At 30.7% G+C, this 20724-nt stretch overlaps 1 protein-coding gene and 1 long non-coding RNA gene across 2 annotated transcripts in view; one reads left to right on the plus strand and one right to left on the minus strand.

Annotated features, from left to right (window-relative positions):
• Positions 1-7630, plus strand: part of LOC129988344 (uncharacterized) — a 33444-nt gene extending 25814 nt beyond the window's left edge. Inside the window, exon 3 of the long non-coding RNA XR_008785644.1 lies at positions 7294-7630. This is a non-coding gene — a long non-coding RNA (uncharacterized LOC129988344). The remainder of the gene's footprint in view (positions 1-7293) is intronic.
• Positions 7631-10667: 3037 nt separating this feature from the next.
• LOC129988343 (protein O-mannosyl-transferase Tmtc3-like) overlaps positions 10668-20724 on the minus strand; it is a 234630-nt gene continuing 224573 nt past the window's right edge. Inside the window, exons 19-21 of the mRNA XM_056096544.1 lie at positions 18257-18358; positions 13768-13851; positions 10668-11158 (exon numbers count right to left, since the gene is read on the minus strand). Coding sequence (XP_055952519.1) covers positions 10889-11158; positions 13768-13851; positions 18257-18358 — 456 coding nt within the window. The 3' untranslated portion in view covers positions 10668-10888. The remainder of the gene's footprint in view (positions 11159-13767; positions 13852-18256; positions 18359-20724) is intronic.

The raw sequence follows: 20724 nt of genomic DNA on the forward strand, positions 1-20724 counted from the left end.
TGTGATTGTGAAAATAAATAAGCATTTGAAGAAAGTATAAAAGACGAATCCAGATAAGAAAAGAAAAATGGTGGAATTATAAAATTTTGGAAGATAATTTTGTTGAAATACTATCGAAAACCGTATTTAAACATTTTCAGTTGGACAAAGAATTGGAATCATTTGAAAATTAATTGCAAACTGGAGTGCTAGAGCTTGGAAACACCTTTGGAATTCTGATCAGATTAACGCTAGGACACCTTACAAGGAGTGTTGAAATGAAAAGGTACGAAACGACTTTGTGAGTATAAATGAAGACTTTATTCAAAGCACACATCATAGGTCTGAGCACAACGATTCGATTGATTAACGAGCCGAAACCTTCCTTGTCCTCAGAATTCCTGTGCCCATGACGAGTCCCAGTCTTTCACAGCGTCCTTTAGTTCGCCGTACGAGTTGAAGCGCATCTCTTTCAGACGTTTCTTCAGGATACCAAACACCTGAAAATAGCAGGGTGACATGTCCTGGCTATAAAGCGGATGGTCGAGTTGCTCCCACTTGAACTTGGCCAGTTCCGCGTGTGTGACCCTGGAGACGTGTGGACGCGTATTATCGTGGAGAAGAATCACACCGTCCGTGAGTAGCCCCGGTCTTTTGTTCTTGATGGGCCTGCGAAATCTTTGGAATGTCTCTCGGTACATTTTGGTGGTAATGGTTCTTTTGTGTTCGAGGAATTCAACAAATAGTGGACCTTGGGCGGTGAACTGAAGGACGCTGTGAAGGATTTTGTCCCGTCACGGCCGCAGGAATTCTGGGAATAAGGAATCCTTCGGCTCGTTAATCAATGGGATCGTTGTGCTTGGGCCTATGGTGTACCTTTTCATTTGAACACCCCTTGTATTTGAAGAGCCACCTCAAATGAAGACCATTAACTATCAGCGTTCAGACTTTCGTGATTTCAACGGGTTTATCATGTCTTTCCTACAGAACGACTCATATGAAGATAGTTTTTTTAGTTTCAATGGGGATTCCGTTTTTTTTTTCTTCTGTAAAGTAAAGAAAAAAATGCATTCATATGCAATTTAATATTTACTTTTCGACCATAGCTGGGACTACATGATATATTTTATTGCTTGGAATTTGTGTAAAATCTTCAAACAAGGATGAAAAAAATACAAAGAAACCAGCTGGCATGGTCACCTAAAAAATTTCTCACATATTATCTCTCTGTCCCTCGCAATCCCTCTGTCCGCATAAAATGTTGGACTTTGGGCAAGAGCATTAATGCCATGTATATTCAGATTTTTATTTTCATAGTTCCACACAGTAGAGTTGTGTGCTACTTAGTGTGTAAAGAAAATCGTAGTTAAGGTGTAATTGGATAGTACTGGCTATCAATAGTTACGAAATTTCGATCTTTGTCGTAAATTTAGTATTTTTACTAAATCTAGAAAGACATTTTAAACGTTTTTTTTTATGATTAAACGCTGGTACGCAATTAATGAACTTTTACCAGAAAACCAAATATGTATTTCAAACTTATCTTTTGTAGCTGATTGATATCAAAATTGGACTCAGAATTACAATGGTAGTCACAAGCTCATTTTTGTTTATTGTGTTTTTCAGTTATTGTGCTGATATACAGCGAAAGTACAGACATTGAATTCCCTGGCAAAATCGATTAAAAACTTGATTATAATCAACACTTAAGATACTAAAATTATGAACCCAATTTCTTTTACTTAAATATTTGCATTTTGAGAATAATCTGGCTTGTATATATGCAAGAGTATAGACAGGCAGGAGTTGACCTTTTTTCATTGTGTTCCGGATTAATTTAAAATTCGATATAGATTTACATTTTAGAAGTTAATCATTTGGTCCAAATTTTAACTGCCTCACTTTTAGCATTTTGTTTTTATCGCGTTCACTTGCATTGGAACAGCCTGACAGAATAATATATTTGAATGAATTTCGTTCAAATTTTGATAGAAGCTTATACATTTGCTGTTAAGGTCAATATACCAAATTTCATCCTTCTAGTTCAAAATTTTTTGGAGTTATCCGTCTCTATGTTTGTGAATATGATACACATTTCTCCAAAAATTTCTCTTCCGAACTTGATGATGTTTGAAACATTGCAATTCGTCGAAATCTCGGAAATGAATTTTTTGAATATTTTTCTTTTTGTTTATTTGGTACTCGAAAAAGTAAAAATCCTTCAGGTATTTCAGTACCAGGAATTATATCTAGCGATTTCCAGCCGTATTTGGACGTGTTAACCTTTTGGATGCCAATTTATTTGAAAAATTTTTGTTTGAAAAAGACGTAGGTAGCTTGCTCATGCACGGAATAATTTGTTATAGCTCTGTAAATCTCTGTTTCCAACGATAGCACTAACATGGCAAAGAAGTAATACAACAGATTCGTGTTGCGAATCTATAATTCTGTTTTCTTCCTCCATTACTGTCATCACAGGTAAGGGAGATTTACGGGGTATTTTAACGGATGCTGGTAATGAAAGACTAGGAGTCGAAAACTGAAAGAAAAACATATTCACATGAGTCCTAATATTTGTTTTAAGACTGTTACACGCAAAAAAGTTATTATATTTGTGTTTTCGATATACCCTACACAAGATTTCAGGCTCCCTCTACTCTTACTTATTCTTTATTTATTGAAAGTTTCGTTTTCAAAACCAGATGTATTATATAGGTTGGATAATCTCGAAACAGAGGCGTAATATTTGCACTAATTTGGATAATCATCTATATGATTTAAAGTATTGTTTTATGATAGACTAATATTTAATTTCAAATTTACTTTGAAATCGCTTAATTTAGTACACAAAAAAAGTATTGTTATCGGTAAAAAAAAAAACTATGTGGCTTGACTAATTTACACATTTTAGACCTTTGAGTTCGAAAAACTCATTTTTGGTAAAAACATGTCTGTCCACCTGTTTGTTTTTCAGTCTGTGACAAAGGCTCAAAACCTCTTTGAGATTCATAGATGAAATTTATTTACATCTGTAAAGAATTTTATGAATATGGAGATAAGGATTTAATATTTCAGTCAAAAAGTAGAACTTTAGCATCTTTGAAATTTCAAAAACTTCATAATCATAAAAAGTGTAGGTAAAATCGGTTATCGAGATTTTGACTAATCTCAGCGTTACAGACCATCCTGAGTTCGGAAAATGCGTTTTTTTTTGGGGGGGGGGGTGTCCATCTGTCTATGAGAAAGACAACTCAAAACAGCTTTCCACTAGACGGATGGAATTAGGTGTATGGACTTTTCACCATATTTGTAGGTTTTTATGAAATTTTAAGCAAAATCATTTACAGGAAATCTGTCTGTCCGGTTGTTTTAATATTACACCTTGATTACAAAAACAAAATGAGCTAGATAGATAAAATTCGGTAGCCAAGTTTAACATCTATAGTGTTGATGTTTATGCATTTCACGTAGTGTATATATATAGTGCATAGCGTATACTATAGCATATACATTTCAAATCTCCTAGAGGCAGAAAAACGAATTTGTGAAATTATGACTGTCTGTATATAAAATAAAATAATTGCGCCTTGAACTAGACGAATGACATTCGGAAAATAAGCTTTATACCATGCTCATAAGCTTCGACGAGAATTTTAATAAAATCCATTAAAATGAAATCTGTCTCATCAAATATTCGAGTGCAAGTGAAAATGATAAATATAAAACGCAAAGAGCAATAAAGTCGACAAATAAAATGTTATTTGCCAATTATAATATAATTTCTTATCAAATTTTGAACGAAATCTGTTTACGGTTTTGACCATCCATTAATTTATACTTTCACATGCCTGTACACGCAATAACTAAAACACCAAAAAAATTAATTAAATGAAATTTTCTCGTGATTAAAACAATAATTAATTAATTTTCTGGTGATTGCAACAATAGTTCTATATTAAATTTTGTTTCAATCGGCCGAAGAAAAAAGACATTCAAAATGAAAATTCGATTTTCTTTCTATTAACTATTCTTTCTATTATTCTTTCGATTTAATTTCTAGAACTTTCTATTAAGTGCCAAAATATCATCACACATCATAAAATAATCTTGTGGCCAAAATCACCTCAAATATCAATATTTCGTAACTATTGTTTATCAATGGCATTTAAGGCATTGACGGTTTTACTTGAAGTCACAATTGAATTGTTTATTAATGCTATAATTATTGTTTATTAATGTCAGAAGTAAGGGAACAACACTTTTATCAAAAAGTGAGTAAGTTAGAAATTTTTGAAGAGACATTTTTGACTATTATAACCGTTATTTTTTTTTAACTTTTAAACTCTTAAATTGTTTCTCTTAAATGTAATGTAAAACTTATTCTTAATGTAAGTAATCCAATTCTAATCTCAAATTCTTAATATAAAACTTAAATTCTTTCCGATCATTCAGATGAGGTAAAGAACGGAAACGACTGAGGACATAAAGATTGCAATTTGAAATGCTATTTGTTGCTTCTAAGTCCTAAATATCACAAGAACTTTTTAGCATTAAATTATTAGTAAATAATTTATTAAATGTTTAGTAGGAAATCTGTTTATTCTTTGCTGTTTTCTTTTAATAATGCTGCAACTAATACCATTTACTTAATAACTTCGAAATAAACGAAATGAAATTATTAAAATGACTCAAAATCGTGGCAGCATTATCAAATATTGAAACATTTACTCTTTCCCATCAAAGTCCACTTAAAAAAATTTGAAAAACTGAAAATTCTTTCATTTTCGCGCAGCATTATACAAATCTCCACATCCGTCATCGTTCCTAAAAACGAGTTCCAGGTATATCACCAGTTCATTTTCAGAGTCAAGAGTTAAAAGCGAAAACGAAATCGATTCTCGAATCGCTTCCAAATCAAAATAAACTCTAGTAATTATTCTTCCGCCCCATTAGATAAACGATGATTTTAAAATTTAATAGTTGCGGCCCAAAAATTTTCTCTTTTCTAATGGACTGCCGTTAAAGATGAATAAATGGTTCCTCTTTGAAGTGGAGTAGTTCCGCCCTGATGGCTATTTCGCGTGACTTTATTTTTAAGTTCAGCCAATCACGAGAAAGAGCTTCGGCTGTCTTCTGTGGCTAGTTGCGGGAATGAAAGTGCTGCCAGATTTACGATCTTTATTAGATAGTGAGTGTGTAGCGAATTTTGGGGGATTAGCTTTTAAAGTTGGAAAATATTTTAACTCGGAGGTTTTTCGAACTTAGAGCTGGTAATCTTAAGAACCAATTTAAGTTTATGTCGGAGATTAGTCCGGATATAGCGATCGTAGAATTCTATTGATTTTTTTTTTCAGTTTTGGATGTGGTGGAATTTTATTTTTTGAATTTTAGTGGAATGAAGGAATTTTGATCAACTAAAAGCTATTGATTTCTTGTCGCTTTTATTTTAAAAATTAAGTTATTTAAAATTTACAGAACAGTGTTAATTTTTTCGTATCTCAAAAAGTTGTCTTGCAATATATATTTTTTAATGATTGAAATACGTGGATAAAAGTATATATTAAGGGTTCTCTATTTTCATTCATTTTATGATTTTCCTGCATCTGTGCATTTTAGAATTTTCTGAATGGGTAAATACGTTTTTGAAATTATACTTGAAAGTAAAGACAGTAATACGAAAATGAAAATGAATCTAATGAAATTTAACTTGGAATAAAAAATATTATGTAAATAGTCGTTATTTGTAGAGACTATCGAATTTCAATATGAAAAAAGTAAACTTATCTACAAAATTTTAAAAGCTAGATGAATTAAATTTGTTAAGTAGTTTTAGCGTTTGAAGAATATATCATATTTTGAATATTATCAGTCAAAGGTACCTGTCTGTCTTTCCAATGAATATATGCAAACGCGTTAGCTCAAAAATATAATAGCTTAGATAACGTAGCTCAAAACTCTCACGAAATTGAAAATAAAAGTCTGTAAGAAACTTTTTAAAATATCAAAATTGTATCTTTTTTTTAAATCAAATTTTGAATTAAATTAATTCGGATTGTAGAGACGGAAAAGTAAAATATGGACTTTGCTTCGAATTATATCATTAAATTATGTCATCATGACCATTGGCGCAATTCTTCCAGCGTATTAAACATTTTAAGGCCTATGGCAGTGTTACGCTATTAGGCTTATTTAATAATATTGTCAATTTAGGTTCGCATTTTTAATTTTATTTGCATGTTAATGACGTTTTAAGTAATTATTTTTAGAAACATTGTTTTTTCATATCTGATTCTTGCTTGCGTGGCATCTACGTTTGTTTACAACACTATTTATATAGCTGAGCGGTGTTTATAAGTTATTAATGTTATTTTGAAACAGATTGAAATACGTTCAGTTATACTTCCAGAATTGTTATGGTTATTCTAAGAATGTGTTTATTTATATGGTCTTTCTCAGCCCGGTAATCCTACGTGGATTTCTGATCTGAAATTTGCCATTGAAAATGTGTATTCTTTTATTATGAGCACGATAACTCAAAATCGCAAGGAGTTAAATGCGAGAACGTTAGTTATTATGTTTAAAATACGGAAGAACACTCATTCTAGCTGGTTTATAAAATGCCTGTTATTAATGCTAACTTTAATTGTCTTAAAGATATACTTTTATTTAAAAAATATTCGAACCACATTTAAAATTCAATAACATGTAATGGATAGAAAATTATTTCTTTTGTGAAATGCTTGAAGTGCAATATGAAAAATACAATATATATATATATATATATATATATATATATATATATATATATATATATATATATATATATATATAATATAGTTTTTATTCAATCAAAACGATGCTAAAATCTTCGGGGCCAAACGCCGTCCCACTGGTGTGGTGTGGAAATATGGGTAGAGGGTTCTCATTCAGGTGTCGCCCTTTTTATCTGACCATGGTTCAAAATTACGATGCTATTTCAATATAGTGCTAGTGTTGCTTTAAAACGGACGTTAATATAACTGAGCTGAACTGATTCCATCAATGATTTAGGAGACGGACACACAGAAGACTGAATGAATGTTAGAATGTTCTGCATGCTTTGTAGCCTGTATTTGATTACACGTCATTTTTCCGCTGATATATATCATTTTATATCATCATTAATTTATTTCTCTATAGATGATTCAAATGTTGTACCTGAAATCATTTTAAATGGATACTGGCTTGTATAAATATTCCACTACTGATCCATTAAAATGCTTACGATGATTTCGTTATTATTTAATGGATATTTTCGCTCTTCTTTTTGTATAGAACTTTGGCATGATGGGGTTCTATATCACGCCCTCCTCCCTCATAGGTGGGAGAAACCACGAGTTCGCAGATGGAAAGCGGCCAGATACTGTATGCCAATTATCCTTTCCCGTGAGAATATATTAATGACATGTTGCTGGAGTTTGTTGGGCCCCTCTATGATGAGGTATACCATTTAGATGTTTCATAAATCGATGATATCCATGTTGTGACTGACTGTAGTATATTGCAATATATCTTATGCCAAAACAGAATGGATGTTATCTTTGGGATTATGTTATTTGTTTTGTATAATTCCCTATTGACTTTATTATTTCTGGTAATGCTGCAAGTATAGTTATCCTCGTAGACAATGAAAATAATTTTAAAAGATGGAAGAAAGATTTAAATATTTTTGTAAAGATTTTAAAAATTAAAATATCTTCTTATATTCAAACAATTTTGAAAGATGAGATTTCTATTTTTCCATGTTAGAATTACATATTTGAAAATGTGTGAGATTTCTTCCTCCAACAAATCAAATGTCTAGTGATTTTTGTTCCTCTTAATTATTAAGTTTAACTTTCAAATGGCAGTTATTTTTAATTCCACTTAGTCATATGATTATTTAGAAGCAAGATAAATTTTTACAAATTGTGATTTAAGATTTCATTCCATTCAAATTAAGAATGAAATTAATTTGATTCTCATTTATGCATATTGCCGAACCCTGTTATGGCTTTCTAAAATATTCTAGAAAACTCTAATAAAGAATTTAATGGTGTAAGTACCGTTTTCTTCATTCTTTTTTAATATCAGCTTCACCCTAAAGGTACTCTTTTAAATTTGAATATAAATACTTCATCACTTCAAAGGTGACATTTGGATGCAATTTAACATAGTCTTAAAATCTTTTGAACTTATTTCAGACTTCGCGCTTTTTTTAAAATATATAATTTTACATCTGTAATTTGAATGTCCATATTTTAAAAAATTAAATAAAACATTTTGTTTAAAAGAAGTATTTAAAAGGATCTATTCTATTGCACATAAAATTTCAAATTCTCATTCCTTTTATAATAGAAAAAATGAAGCGAGATATAATATTATGAAGGATTTCATAGTAACCTTTTCCCATTTTATCAACTCTGTGTAAGCAAAAAAATTTAAATCAAACTAAATTAACTTTGAATTAGATGTCTGTTTATTAATACTTCATAATGTTTTTTTACACAATGAAGAAAAAGAAATCATATATGCACATCATATTACAAAGAGCTTTTAATCGAATTAAATTTATATAAATATGTATAAAAAGGAAAATTTAATTTCCATAAAACTAGAGATACTTATCCTGGATATATTTTATTCGCATCATAAAATAAAGTCATTACATGGACTAAAATTTATCAACATAATTACACAAGTTCTGAATTTAAAATGAAATTAGAACATGTTTTTTTTTGCAAAATATTTTATATTAATATGAGTAGACGATGAAAAAGTTTTGAATCGATTCCGTATAAATATAAAACATAGTATAACCTCTATATCCATATGCATTAAGCAATTTACGTTTTCAGAAAATTAGGAACAACAAACCAATTTGTTTATTACTCTTTAAATAACGGAATAATATTACATTCTTAATGTGTTATGCATAGTGATATTCTGCAATTGACATTTTAAAACCGGAAGCGGAAACCTGGACTGCTGAAACTATTCAGCGAGGTGCAATTCGTGTTGTGTGGCGTTTATCCTATGACCGTTTTGTCCTGGCCATATGATAAACGCCATTTAGTACTTATCTATACGTTGTCTTACGGTGGGTTTTGACATCATTTTTTTTCTTTATGTAAATTGCATGACTTCCAAAATTGAATAGGCGCGACGCTACAAAATACTGTTGTTTCATAAAATTCAAAACGTTAAATAAGATGTTAAAGTAAATTAAAAAAAGCTTTCGAAATTGAAATGAGTTTTATAATAACGGAAGTCTTGAGATCTAAGCCATTTTATCCACTAATCACCAAGATCACAGTGTTGAAAATATAATTTTTTAAGAAGTAGAATGCACAGGTATTTCAAAAGCACTCTTATCACCTTAACAAATTCCTAGGTTAATAGTTAAATGCTTTAAATCCTATACAACAAATCAGACTTATTTGAGTAATTCATTCATAATAAAACTATAGAAAGAAAATAATACTGATTTATATGAAGCAATAGCACTGATTTTAAATGATTATAATATTCTTGCAAATGCTATTAATAAGAAACTTATAATATAGAGAAGATATTATAGAGAAGAAAATATATAGAGAAGAGAAGAAGAATTATAGAGAAGATATTATAGAACTTATATTATAGAGAAGAATGCATAAAATTTTATTTGAGGTCTTAATGACTGCTCTGTGCCATTTTATTCTATGGTCACTCAGCTGATATCTATGCGCATCCAACGACTGTGAAGTATATTTGCAGCCATTAGGCATTTCGTTTGCATAATCTGGATATTATTTTTCTAGAAATTGGTTTTCTTCCTTCAATAGTTTTGGAATATATTTTACTATAAATATTTTAATACCATCTTATAATTTAAAATATTTACCTTTTCTGTGATGCCAAATTTTATTAATTCTTTTAAGATACAACGCAAAAGATTTTAGGAAATGAGTATGAATTTGATCTAATTCACTGCCATTTTTCGAATTATATCCTATTTCATATCTTTTAGAATTGTTTTTTATTGTTTTAAATGCATATTAAGCTATACAAAATTTCTCACAAGTATACTTTGGAGTAAAGAAAAGAGCCCTTCTGAGAAATTTTTTATTAATAGATCATATACAAGAAATGAAATGGAACTTTTCTAAATTAAAATTACTATTTTTAAAGTTACCATTTGAGTGAAATTGTATTGAATTTTTTTAATTTTTGAAAGATATTTTATGTAATATTTGTAAAAATATTTTTCATTAATTTTAACTCTTTGAAACTTCTTTTACTGTTTCTACAAATATTTAATCGTGCATTTCTTCGACAGCTGAAAACCAAGAAATAAACTATTTCCAAGACTATTTTTTTATTCTTTAGCAATACGATCATAAATTTTTATCTTGCTTTAATTTCTCTAACTTTTTTGTGAATTCGATTAATTTAATACCTTCTAATACATTATAGTGATTATTCTTTAATTCTCTTAGTTGCATATTTCATTGAACCTAAAATGCTCATATGGCGCAATTGAAATGTTTTATTTTTGGAATCAGCTGTGCATTTTATACCTCTTTGAAGCGCACATTTCCATTCTCCTGAATAATGTCTGTAATGTCTAGGTCCAATGATCTGCCTTGTAGAATGCTAGTATGCGCACAAACATACTCGATTTTATTATTATTAGAGATAAAAGTACGCAATGTTTTTGCCGATTGCGCAATAATCGAAACAACTCTTCATTAAAGACGGCTATTCATTTCACAAAATCATCCTTTAATGTGTATTATACTGCATTGAGCAGAATCTCCAGATGACTCCTTTTGATAACATTTTTCATTTCTGTACATAATTTTGTACATATTGAAATATTCATAGATATTTATTCGTGCCCATCATTCTAAGTTGGCAGATTCAACGCACTGTCTTGATTCACGTTTGAAGAGCTGCGTTCAGTGTTCACTTTTGAGTTCCTCCTGAGCATCTGCTGCCTCCTCGTTCGGACAATGTCCAGATGCTGCGTGATGTACTGCTCGTTAGGGGCCAGGGCTGAGGCCTTCTCCAAGCAGAGTTCAGCCTCTTCCATCAGCCCACGTTCCACATGTACCACACACAGGTTATGAAGAGCTTGGACATTGGTCCGTTCGTAACGTAAAATGCTTTCGTAGCACTGTAAAAAACACACACAAAATGTTATTGATAATGCTGGATTTCATATAAACAAATTTGAAGTAATATAATAATACTAAATGGAACCGGTGGAAAAATCTCTTCCTCTTGTCGTTCTCTTAGACATACATCTGCTTGTATATGGTGACTTAGCTCTGAAAACGCCTTAATGAATAAGGCCATTTTTTAAAAATATTATAAATGTACTTTCTTCATTTTTCAGAGGTTAAAAATGAACTTCATTCATTTCAATTTCATTGAAAAAGTGCGATTTACACACTGGGTTAAAAACTGTTCCATGAAACAATAAATATTTTAATATAAATAATCCAGGAAGTAAACTACCATTATAATTACCAAGAATTAAATTACTAAAATTTAATAATATATCGCTCTTTTTTCGATTTTTCTAATTAAAAAAATCTGTATTGCTGAGCATGTCGCAAGTGGAGGTAAGGGTTAGATCCTTGAAGATAAGGCGATTCAACAAGTGGGATTGATTCCCGACACCCCATCCCTCATCCCCAATTCGGCTTCCGCATGCAATACATCGTGTTTTTTTAGAATAAGGGGAAAAAAAATATATAAATTTTGGGAGTCTTTCTTTGAACTAATTCAATCCAAATTGAAATATAGGAAATTTTGATCAAAAAGCAAAATACAAAATGAATTTTTTTTTGAGTTACCTCATTCAAATATACGCTGACTTAAAAATGGCCATCCCCTTCATGGAATTCAGAGAAAGTTTAATATGCATCTATATTTCTGATGATAAAAAAAAGTTCCGAATTTTAATTATCTTTATGTTTTGAATTTTTCGCGGTTGCAGATAGGCAAGTCTACTTTCCTTTGAAGATTTTTTGTTCAGATTTTGATAGAAATCCACGAATTTTGTGTCAGTATCGGAAAAATAAACTTCAACTCTCGGTAAAAGCGTTTTTCAGTTCTCTTTTTAAGGACATATAAAGCGACAGGTAAGAATAATTTCAGAAATGTATTTTCCTGAACTCTAAGAAGTCCGAAACGAAGAGATTCCTTAAAATCTATAGGGGATTTTTTAAAAATACTCTATAGTTAACTTTGTATAGTCTGTATACGGAAAAGATAAAAGTGCTTATCAGTGAATGGATAAAGTCACGAAGAGATTGAGGAGTATCAATCAAAGTATGCAGCTCTAAGGCTCAGTCTCTAAGTTAGGCTTTTAATCATCGTTTCTCAAAGACAGAAAAACCGATATGGCCTTTAGCAACGATTTTTTCACTGTGATTGGAATGGTTGTCGATGATTTGTCTATTTTTCTTCCATGAGAAATATAAATGTATACAGTATTTCCTAAAACCACTCTATACAGGCACTTTATTCAGTATGTAAAGACTCAAGGATTTGAAGTTGGATATGAAAGTGGTTCGAGTCATTTTGACTAACACAAGTTGCCATTCTTATTCTTATCAGAAGTATTTGTCTAGTGGAATAAAATACATGCGCTACACCTATAAGCTTTAAATCATCAGCAAATGAAAATCTAGTTCATATGATCGGAATTTTAGTCCCTATTGGAAACTTTACCGCTCGCGCCTTAATAAAGACATTATTTCTCTTCTTCCCCTACAAAAAACATTCTTGAAGCATGGTGAAGGTCGTAAACACCATGAGTGTTCAAAGTTTTATTTTGATTCCAACACATGAGAACTGAGTTCTAAGAAATATAGAATAGAAAACCGAGCATGCATTTTAATGCATATCTTTAACAACTGGAAATAAAATTTGAAATAGAACCATTATCTTAGAAAACCAGATTATATCTCAAATTTCATATATATAAATTATCGCCTTTCTCAAAAAGATTTAAGTCGATCAATTTTTGAATTTTCGATTTTATATTCATGCGAGTATAAATGCCAACAGATGCTCAATTCATTCATGGATATGGTTCAAAATTAGAATCAAATTTGTATTTTAGATGTTATCTATCACTTTAGTTTTTAGTTTAGTTATATTGCGTTTTAAAGCAATACTAAGGCTAAGTTGGGACGGAACATTGTTAATTTGAACCTGGTGAGATGACGTGGACGAAACCTGAGCTGGCATCCTCCCCGCTTTAAACTTCTACATCATACCAACGAGAGGAAGTTTGACTCTGAACAGATTTATCCCGCACCAAACTCTTTCACAAGACGGTTTTTCGATGGAATCGGCTCTCAAACCTGGAACAGTTGGATATTGAAGACGAAACCTTACCCCAGATCACAGTGGTCCTTTTATCAATCAGATTATGTAAATTTAGTAGTTATCGTGGGCATTTGTAGATGGGTAATCATACACAGAAGAGTTTCGTTAACGAATTTTGTTTAATGATTGGATAGATATTTAGTGTAAAGACCGCGTATAAAATTTCATTTTCTATATCAAAGCATTTTTCAGTTATCGAATTCACAGACAACAGGTATCATTTTCGGACTGAAGGAAATTTGAAATATTGAATCTTCGTCGATTTCGAATTGTCTGATGAGTGCATTATATTCTCTTTGCATACAAAAAATTAAAATTAATAAAATTAAATTATTAATATGCAGAATAGATAGAAACACTAATATTCATGCCATATCATACCTCTTGAGCTGCATCCAGATCTTTTATGCTATTTATGTAGATATCTCCCAGCAAAATTAAGCCTTTCACATGATCAGGATGGTACTGAAAAATAAAAAGCCTTTAAATAAGTCTCATACTATGAACTTCATTACAAAGTACAAATTACATAGCAAGATACTCTCTTATTCCCATTTTTGTGTTATAAGAATTTTGATTTCTTTAATTTTATTAAAACGATCAAACATTGATGGAATGAGGGACAATGAACTTGTCAAAACTACATAATAAAGATTTTTACCATCATTCATGAAAAATATATAAAAATTCCTTAAGTTGAATCGGAAGTTCCAATAGAAAAATCAAACTACTTGCATTCCCTTTGTATAGTATATATTATTTCGCTTCTCCATCCTATTTTAAATTTTTAAAAAGTTATGCTACTTTGTAAGGAAATGTTTACAAAGTTTATTCAAATTATTAGGATACAACAACTTATTAATAATAATTAAAAATAATAAGCTAATAGCGAATCTCTTATTTTCTTCTTCATTCTACAATAATTCTGTCATAGAATACGGCAATCAGGTCTGTTATTATTTATGAAAAAATAAAGATGTAAATATTTTTGAAGAAAAATATGGTAAAATGACTGGTTGTTATCTTGTCACATTTTAGAACGAAACATTTTGTATCTAATCTAATAAAATTCTTTAGAAACATTTTCTGATAAAAATATTTATTCCTATCTTATTTTAAGGACTAATTCGCTCCTTATATTCTAATCACAATTTTAAAAGATCTCAAAGAACTCTTTTGGGAAATATTCTAATATTTCTTGAAAATATTTTCAGTCTTTGTTACGGATTTTTCTCTTCCATAACATCGGACTACAAGTTAAAAAAGTACCGAATAAACCTTTGGGGAAATGTTGAAATATTTCGAATAAAAACATGTTATTTTGCGATGAATTTATAATGCCTTTCTTCTGAATATTTATCTTTCAAAACAAATAATTCGTGATATATTTGTTTTATTTAGGTTGTCATAGATATTGAACGTATACACAATTATTAACATTAAGATTTTAACTTCATTTAATGGTATATTACAAGAAACACACACATCCCTTGAGTAGCTTATAATCACTATTTTTCATTACGAAATTTGTTTGCTGTGGATACACATAACTTGTTCTTAAGAAATTTATTTTATGCCGGAAGAAGTTTAAAATATTCAAGACACGTTCCGGACATATTTTAATATTTAAATATTGACGATCTTCCCCTTTACTTTACCTTTTTCATATTTTGTATATTTTCTTTTAATTTTCTGTGTAAGAAGAGAAATAAACATATTCATATTAAATTACTCAATAGAGAAATATGGGCGTCTAATTCAAAGATGAAAAATCCTTAAATTAAAATTTACCATTTTTTTACAGAGATAAAAAAAAAATTTGATACACTTATACTCAAAAGTATTCAATGTCTCGTCTCAAAAGTTCACAAAAAAAAAAAAAAAAATAAACCAACAAAAATTCTTTTTATGGGTACCTAGCCACTCGGGTATTTTATGGAACCAAAAAACAGATGCTCTTGCAAAAGCAGTTACAAAATCCTCGCTTTCATAAACTGGATTTCTCCGAGGATATGATCTCCAGAGAAATATATCCACACAACTGGCCTCAGACAGTTTTCATAGGAGCAAATATCATGATTTAATTGGAAATTTTCCAGACATCACCGCTATTACTAAATGTACTGGAAGCAGAGTCCAAGATAGACTTGTGCAAGATTGAGATTCGAACTTGCAACGTTAGGGTTCGTAACCGCGTAACAAAGCCACTAGACAAAAGTGTACACTCTTCTCCGGAAGTTGTTATCTGGCTTATGATGTTACCACCACAGACTCATGGGACGCGTTATTTGAAAAACGATCATCACTCCTAATCTCTTATACATATTCAATCTTTCTGAGAAGTCTGCGCAGTAAGCGCAACAAGGACAACGAATTTATCATATTCCATTAAAGTGCTCAAAGTAAACAGCCTACAAAGTTGCGCTTTGGAAAAAAATCTTAAAATTGGAAAACCGAATATCTAATTTGTCTTTCTTTTGTCTCAAGCTCTCGCAAACAAGCATCATTTAGGCTTCTTTATTCAAGCCCTCAAATATTTTGATATCCACTAACTGTAGCCTCTTGGCACCCACTGGATAATAGCCTTTCTCACTATATCCCACACTGTTTGCATTCAAGTTCATGATACATTTTTTTTTAAATACTGAAATAAAATACATAATGGGATAATGCAGTCTGGAAATCGTTTTTTATATATAAAAACAAATCTTTGAAATACCAAAATTGATTTTAAAATTTAAGGAAATAGGATTTGTCTCGAAATCTTAACATTATCTTCCTAAGCTTAAGTTATTTAAAGCATTTTGTGTTACCATTTCATTTATTGGTCACTTTTATTTTAATATTTGACGCCATCTACCTCAGATGAAGTACCGATGCATAGATAATTTATTTCTGTATTTGAAAAATTTAATGAGATCTTTATTGATGATATATCTATTTTTTATTTTATCTTACTCTTAATTCTTTGAACTCTATCTGTGTTAAAGCATGTTTTAAAATTTCCCAGTTGCAACAAAGGAAAACTCATTTAACCAGAGGTCAAGAAAAATACTTTCCTATTAGTATAAAATGCCGAACAACATTATCGCGATATCTTCCCGCTGTTGGCCGGCATTCAGAAAATCGGACAATATCGTGGAAATATACAATATCTTGTACTAATAGGGTCACGTTGAATGTGTAAATTTGTTGTCTTTCATAATTATCATGGTGAAACTGTTAAATAATTTCTATTAATCTTCCAATTGATTGGAATTATACTAGCAATGAATAACTGAACAAGTTATGACTTGTTATATTTGTAATTAGTAATTAATAAAGATTGTAGCTTGAGGGATCCTGTGGCAGGAGTGAGATCATATACTATCATAACCTCTAAAACCCAACACGCTAAACGATAAATATTATCATTATCTGCATTAATGTCTACTTCGGTTAAACTGTCAAGTTATTTCTACTAACCAAAGAGAATCTGTTGAGTAGGGCTGAATCGACAGTTAAACTTGCTGCATGTGTTATGTAAACTAATAACAACTGTAGCATCAGGCGTGCTGTGTACGTATATAATCATAGCAGTGAAAAGTAAACGCGTTATATGTATAAATTCTCCTGTCCTTAATAAATATCACGATGAAACTATTAAATGATTTCTACCGATGAATCTGCTATTAAAGATCAATATTTGTGGTTGATGACTATAATTGTTATGCCCCGAAGGAACCACTTAGAAGGAAAATAAATGTACTGTAACACTGGAATAGTATATATTGTGTTTGTTTGTTTTTTTGTATTCTAAATAATAAAAAAAAACTTTTTAAAAACCCAGTTTTATGAGCTTTTAGAAAAGTTTAAAATAATTTACTTTCATAAAAATTATTTTCTCGGAAAAAAAATCTGGAACGGTAAGCTAATAAAAATGCTTAAAGGGAACTTGTAGCTTAATTGCTGTTTTAGCAGTTGATTATTGTACGATTTTGATCTTTCATATTTTTATCTGACCGCCTATGGCGATCAACACTTTGGCAGAGAATATTGATAAAGATAATTTTCAGTACATATTGCAAATTAATTAAATCTAGACCAAAGAATTTTAAAGCAACCGAAATTGTATCATTTAAGAGTTAACTTTTTTAACTTTTAATTGGTGTAAAAATATATTTTGTACACGAACATTTTCTGGAGTTATTGCGAAAAGATTTCAAAATCTTGCTTAATTTTTAAGAAATAAACTCTGTAATTAAAATCACAAAACAACTGCTCTAAAGTATTTTTTCCCACTTTTCAAAGTGTATTGTGAATGCTAGTCAGATCTAAATCAAAGGATTCTGAGCAGCGCCATTACATTCACATTCTCCTTTATAATTAGTAGAGATAAAATATCGTCTGCCTTTTAATATATTAAGAATTTCTTTTATATAAAAATATTTCTTTTATTAATTAATGTACTTTTTCCATAAATTATTTGTAATTTTATTCATTCATCTCAATTTTTCTTTATAAATACTATGGAATCTCAAAATAAATAATAGATGGGGAATCAAATTTAATCATCAATTAATCAATTAAAGTCTATATTTTGGAAATATCAAAAGAATTCTATTGCCACTGGAAAAACATTGCTGTTTATATTTTTTTAAAAAATCGTAATGAATCACCAAGGGAATGGAAAAAAAAATATTGCGAAATTTTCTTTCTAAAAGTTAAAGACATTTTTTTGTCTTCATTGATTGATACTAATTGATGATTCTGAATTGATATGATACTTCATTGATGCTTTTGAAAATATTAGAAAACCTGCTTACAAATCACTTTTTTTCCTTCCCTAATTCATGTTTTCTTTATAAGGAATAATCAGGGAAAAACTTACTTGTCTTAACTGTTTCAGAAACGGCAGAGCATCTTTCGGTCTTCTTGCTTCGGAGAGCAGCAACGCTAAATTGAAAAGTGCACTTCGAAAGTCTGATCGCAACTGAAAAGGTATAAACAACATTATATCAGGGAAACTGAAAGGCAGCTGTAAGGAATTTTATAAAAATTGAGAAAGAGGTTTAATGTTTCAATCAAGAAGCAGAACTTTGCATCCTTGAAACTACAAAAAATAGCGTTTTTACTTTCAGGTATAAGAAGTAAAGAGAAAGTATTGTAATCGTCAAAAAATTCGAACTCGACCTCCCACACATCTTGGGGTTCGGAACACATTTTTGGAAAATGTCCATCTGTCTGCCTGTCTCAAAGATAATTCAAACTCGTGTTAAGCTACACAGATGAATTTTGGTGTCCGGTTTTTTTTTCCCCAAATTTGAAGATTTCTTTTAAATTTTGAGAAAAATTCGTTCCGAATAATTCTGCCTGTCTGGCTATCCGAAAGATAACTACAAACTGAAAAGATCTAGACAGATAAAATTCGGCACACAGATTTAACATATATAATATAGACATCTATAAAATTTTGAACCAAGCACAACAGGTGGTTGACCGTCTGTAGATTCGTACTCTCAGAAACATGCAAACGCGATAACTTAAATAGTAATGATTTAAGTATATCAAATTTTGTATTGGATTTTTTGACTACAAATGTCGTTTTGTATCAAAATTTCGTTTTAATCGGTTGGTAAAAACACATTTAAAACACAAATTCGGTTTTCGGGTACTATTAACCTCGTGCCCAGAGTTAATCGCCAAGGATCACACGATAGATTCAGTAAAATCTCGCCAATCAGTAAAATCACGCCAAAAGAGTTTTGAGAAGAACGCTTCTCTTGATTATTGATTATCTTTATGATGGCTTTCCATACTAAGAACTCAATTATAACAAAAATGAAAGATGTTAATAAACGAAGAAAGAAAAGCAAAAGATGGATCAACTATTAGAAAAAGTATTGAATGGAACAACATTCTAATGAGCAGCGGAATACATCAAAATTATCTCACTGTGCATGGCTAAGTGACTCATCGGAATTAAAGAAATGCCCTTCGCCTGAATTTAGATGTAATTGTGTAGAGGTTTTTAAAGTTCTGATTATGCATTTTGAGAGCTGTTGCTTTTCTTACTCCCAATTACATCTAGTTTTCATATTCTTGATTTATTATTTTTGTAGTTATTGACTAATTTCTGGTTGCATCTGCGCTTTCACATGAACCGACAGAAACAGGTCTGTTAAATACAATATGAATTTTTATTCCTGGAAACCATCACTGAAAAGTCATGCGTCAATAAGTATTTAAAATGGAAGTTATTTAGTTAGAATTATTAATTTTTAGCCATTTAAATGTAGTTTCTTTGAAATTTGATTTCAGTTTTTTTACTTTTGAGAAATATTTTTGATGATAATTGAGATTATAAAGCAATGAATAGGAGGAATGAATAAAATTAGTCATCTGACTGAAATTCCACAAATCAAATTAGATGAAGTAGAAAAACGAGGCCCTTTCTCTGAATTCAACTATCATAAAAAAATCAGAGAATGATTTATGCAGATAATATCCTTTCGTTAGACAGCTTTCGATAAAATTGAATTTAATTCTAGTTATATTCAAAATTTCACTCAATTAGATAATTTAATTACATAAACATTGATAGATATAAAACATATTTTTCAATGAAGAAAATTTAAAACGTCGATATTTTTAAACATGAATTTTCTCTTTAGCATTAAAAGAAATGATTTGATCCTGTCCGATCAAATAAAGGGTAGCGTTTATAGACAATTTTCTTTATTTACAGCCTCATTTACATAAAAAAGACTCTTTCTCATCTAGGCTAAATGAATGATGCTATTTACAACACGAAAATTAAACAAGAATAGTTCCTCGAACAAATTCGGAAAAACCACCTTCACAAGAATAGTTAACAGGCGGTTGGCGTCTCAGGCTACTACAGGAGTAACTCTCGGGTTCCACCGAATTTCCTTCGGGTGGAATTTTTCTCAGAAGTCCACTTTACACCAAACTCCTCTTCTTCCGAAAAATCTCACCTTTTATTTTTCTCTCAGACTCCACCTCTCCTGTCCACATTGGTACACTTGGGCTCCCTGATACCCAATCACCGTTCAGAACCTGAATAGTCTCTGGTCGATCGTGGGAAATGTCCGTTGATGATCCACTCTCCACAATGGGAAAAATGAAGGACATCTGGACATCTGAAGACATCTGGAGTGTTCGACACTCTCGCCTTTCGAAGACACAATTTATTTCCCTGGGAAACGCATTTGTGGTTCCTTATCTGGACTCGCATTAATTGGAAAGATGACCGTACTTAAAAGGAGGGTCCCCCATTTGGCAATCATTTATGAAGAATGGCCGGGAATGCCAATTATCGAGTGTGGGGAAAAAGGA

This window comes from Argiope bruennichi, chromosome 10, assembly GCF_947563725.1.
Source record: "Argiope bruennichi chromosome 10, qqArgBrue1.1, whole genome shotgun sequence".
Classification (NCBI taxonomy): domain Eukaryota; kingdom Metazoa; phylum Arthropoda; class Arachnida; order Araneae; family Araneidae; genus Argiope; species Argiope bruennichi.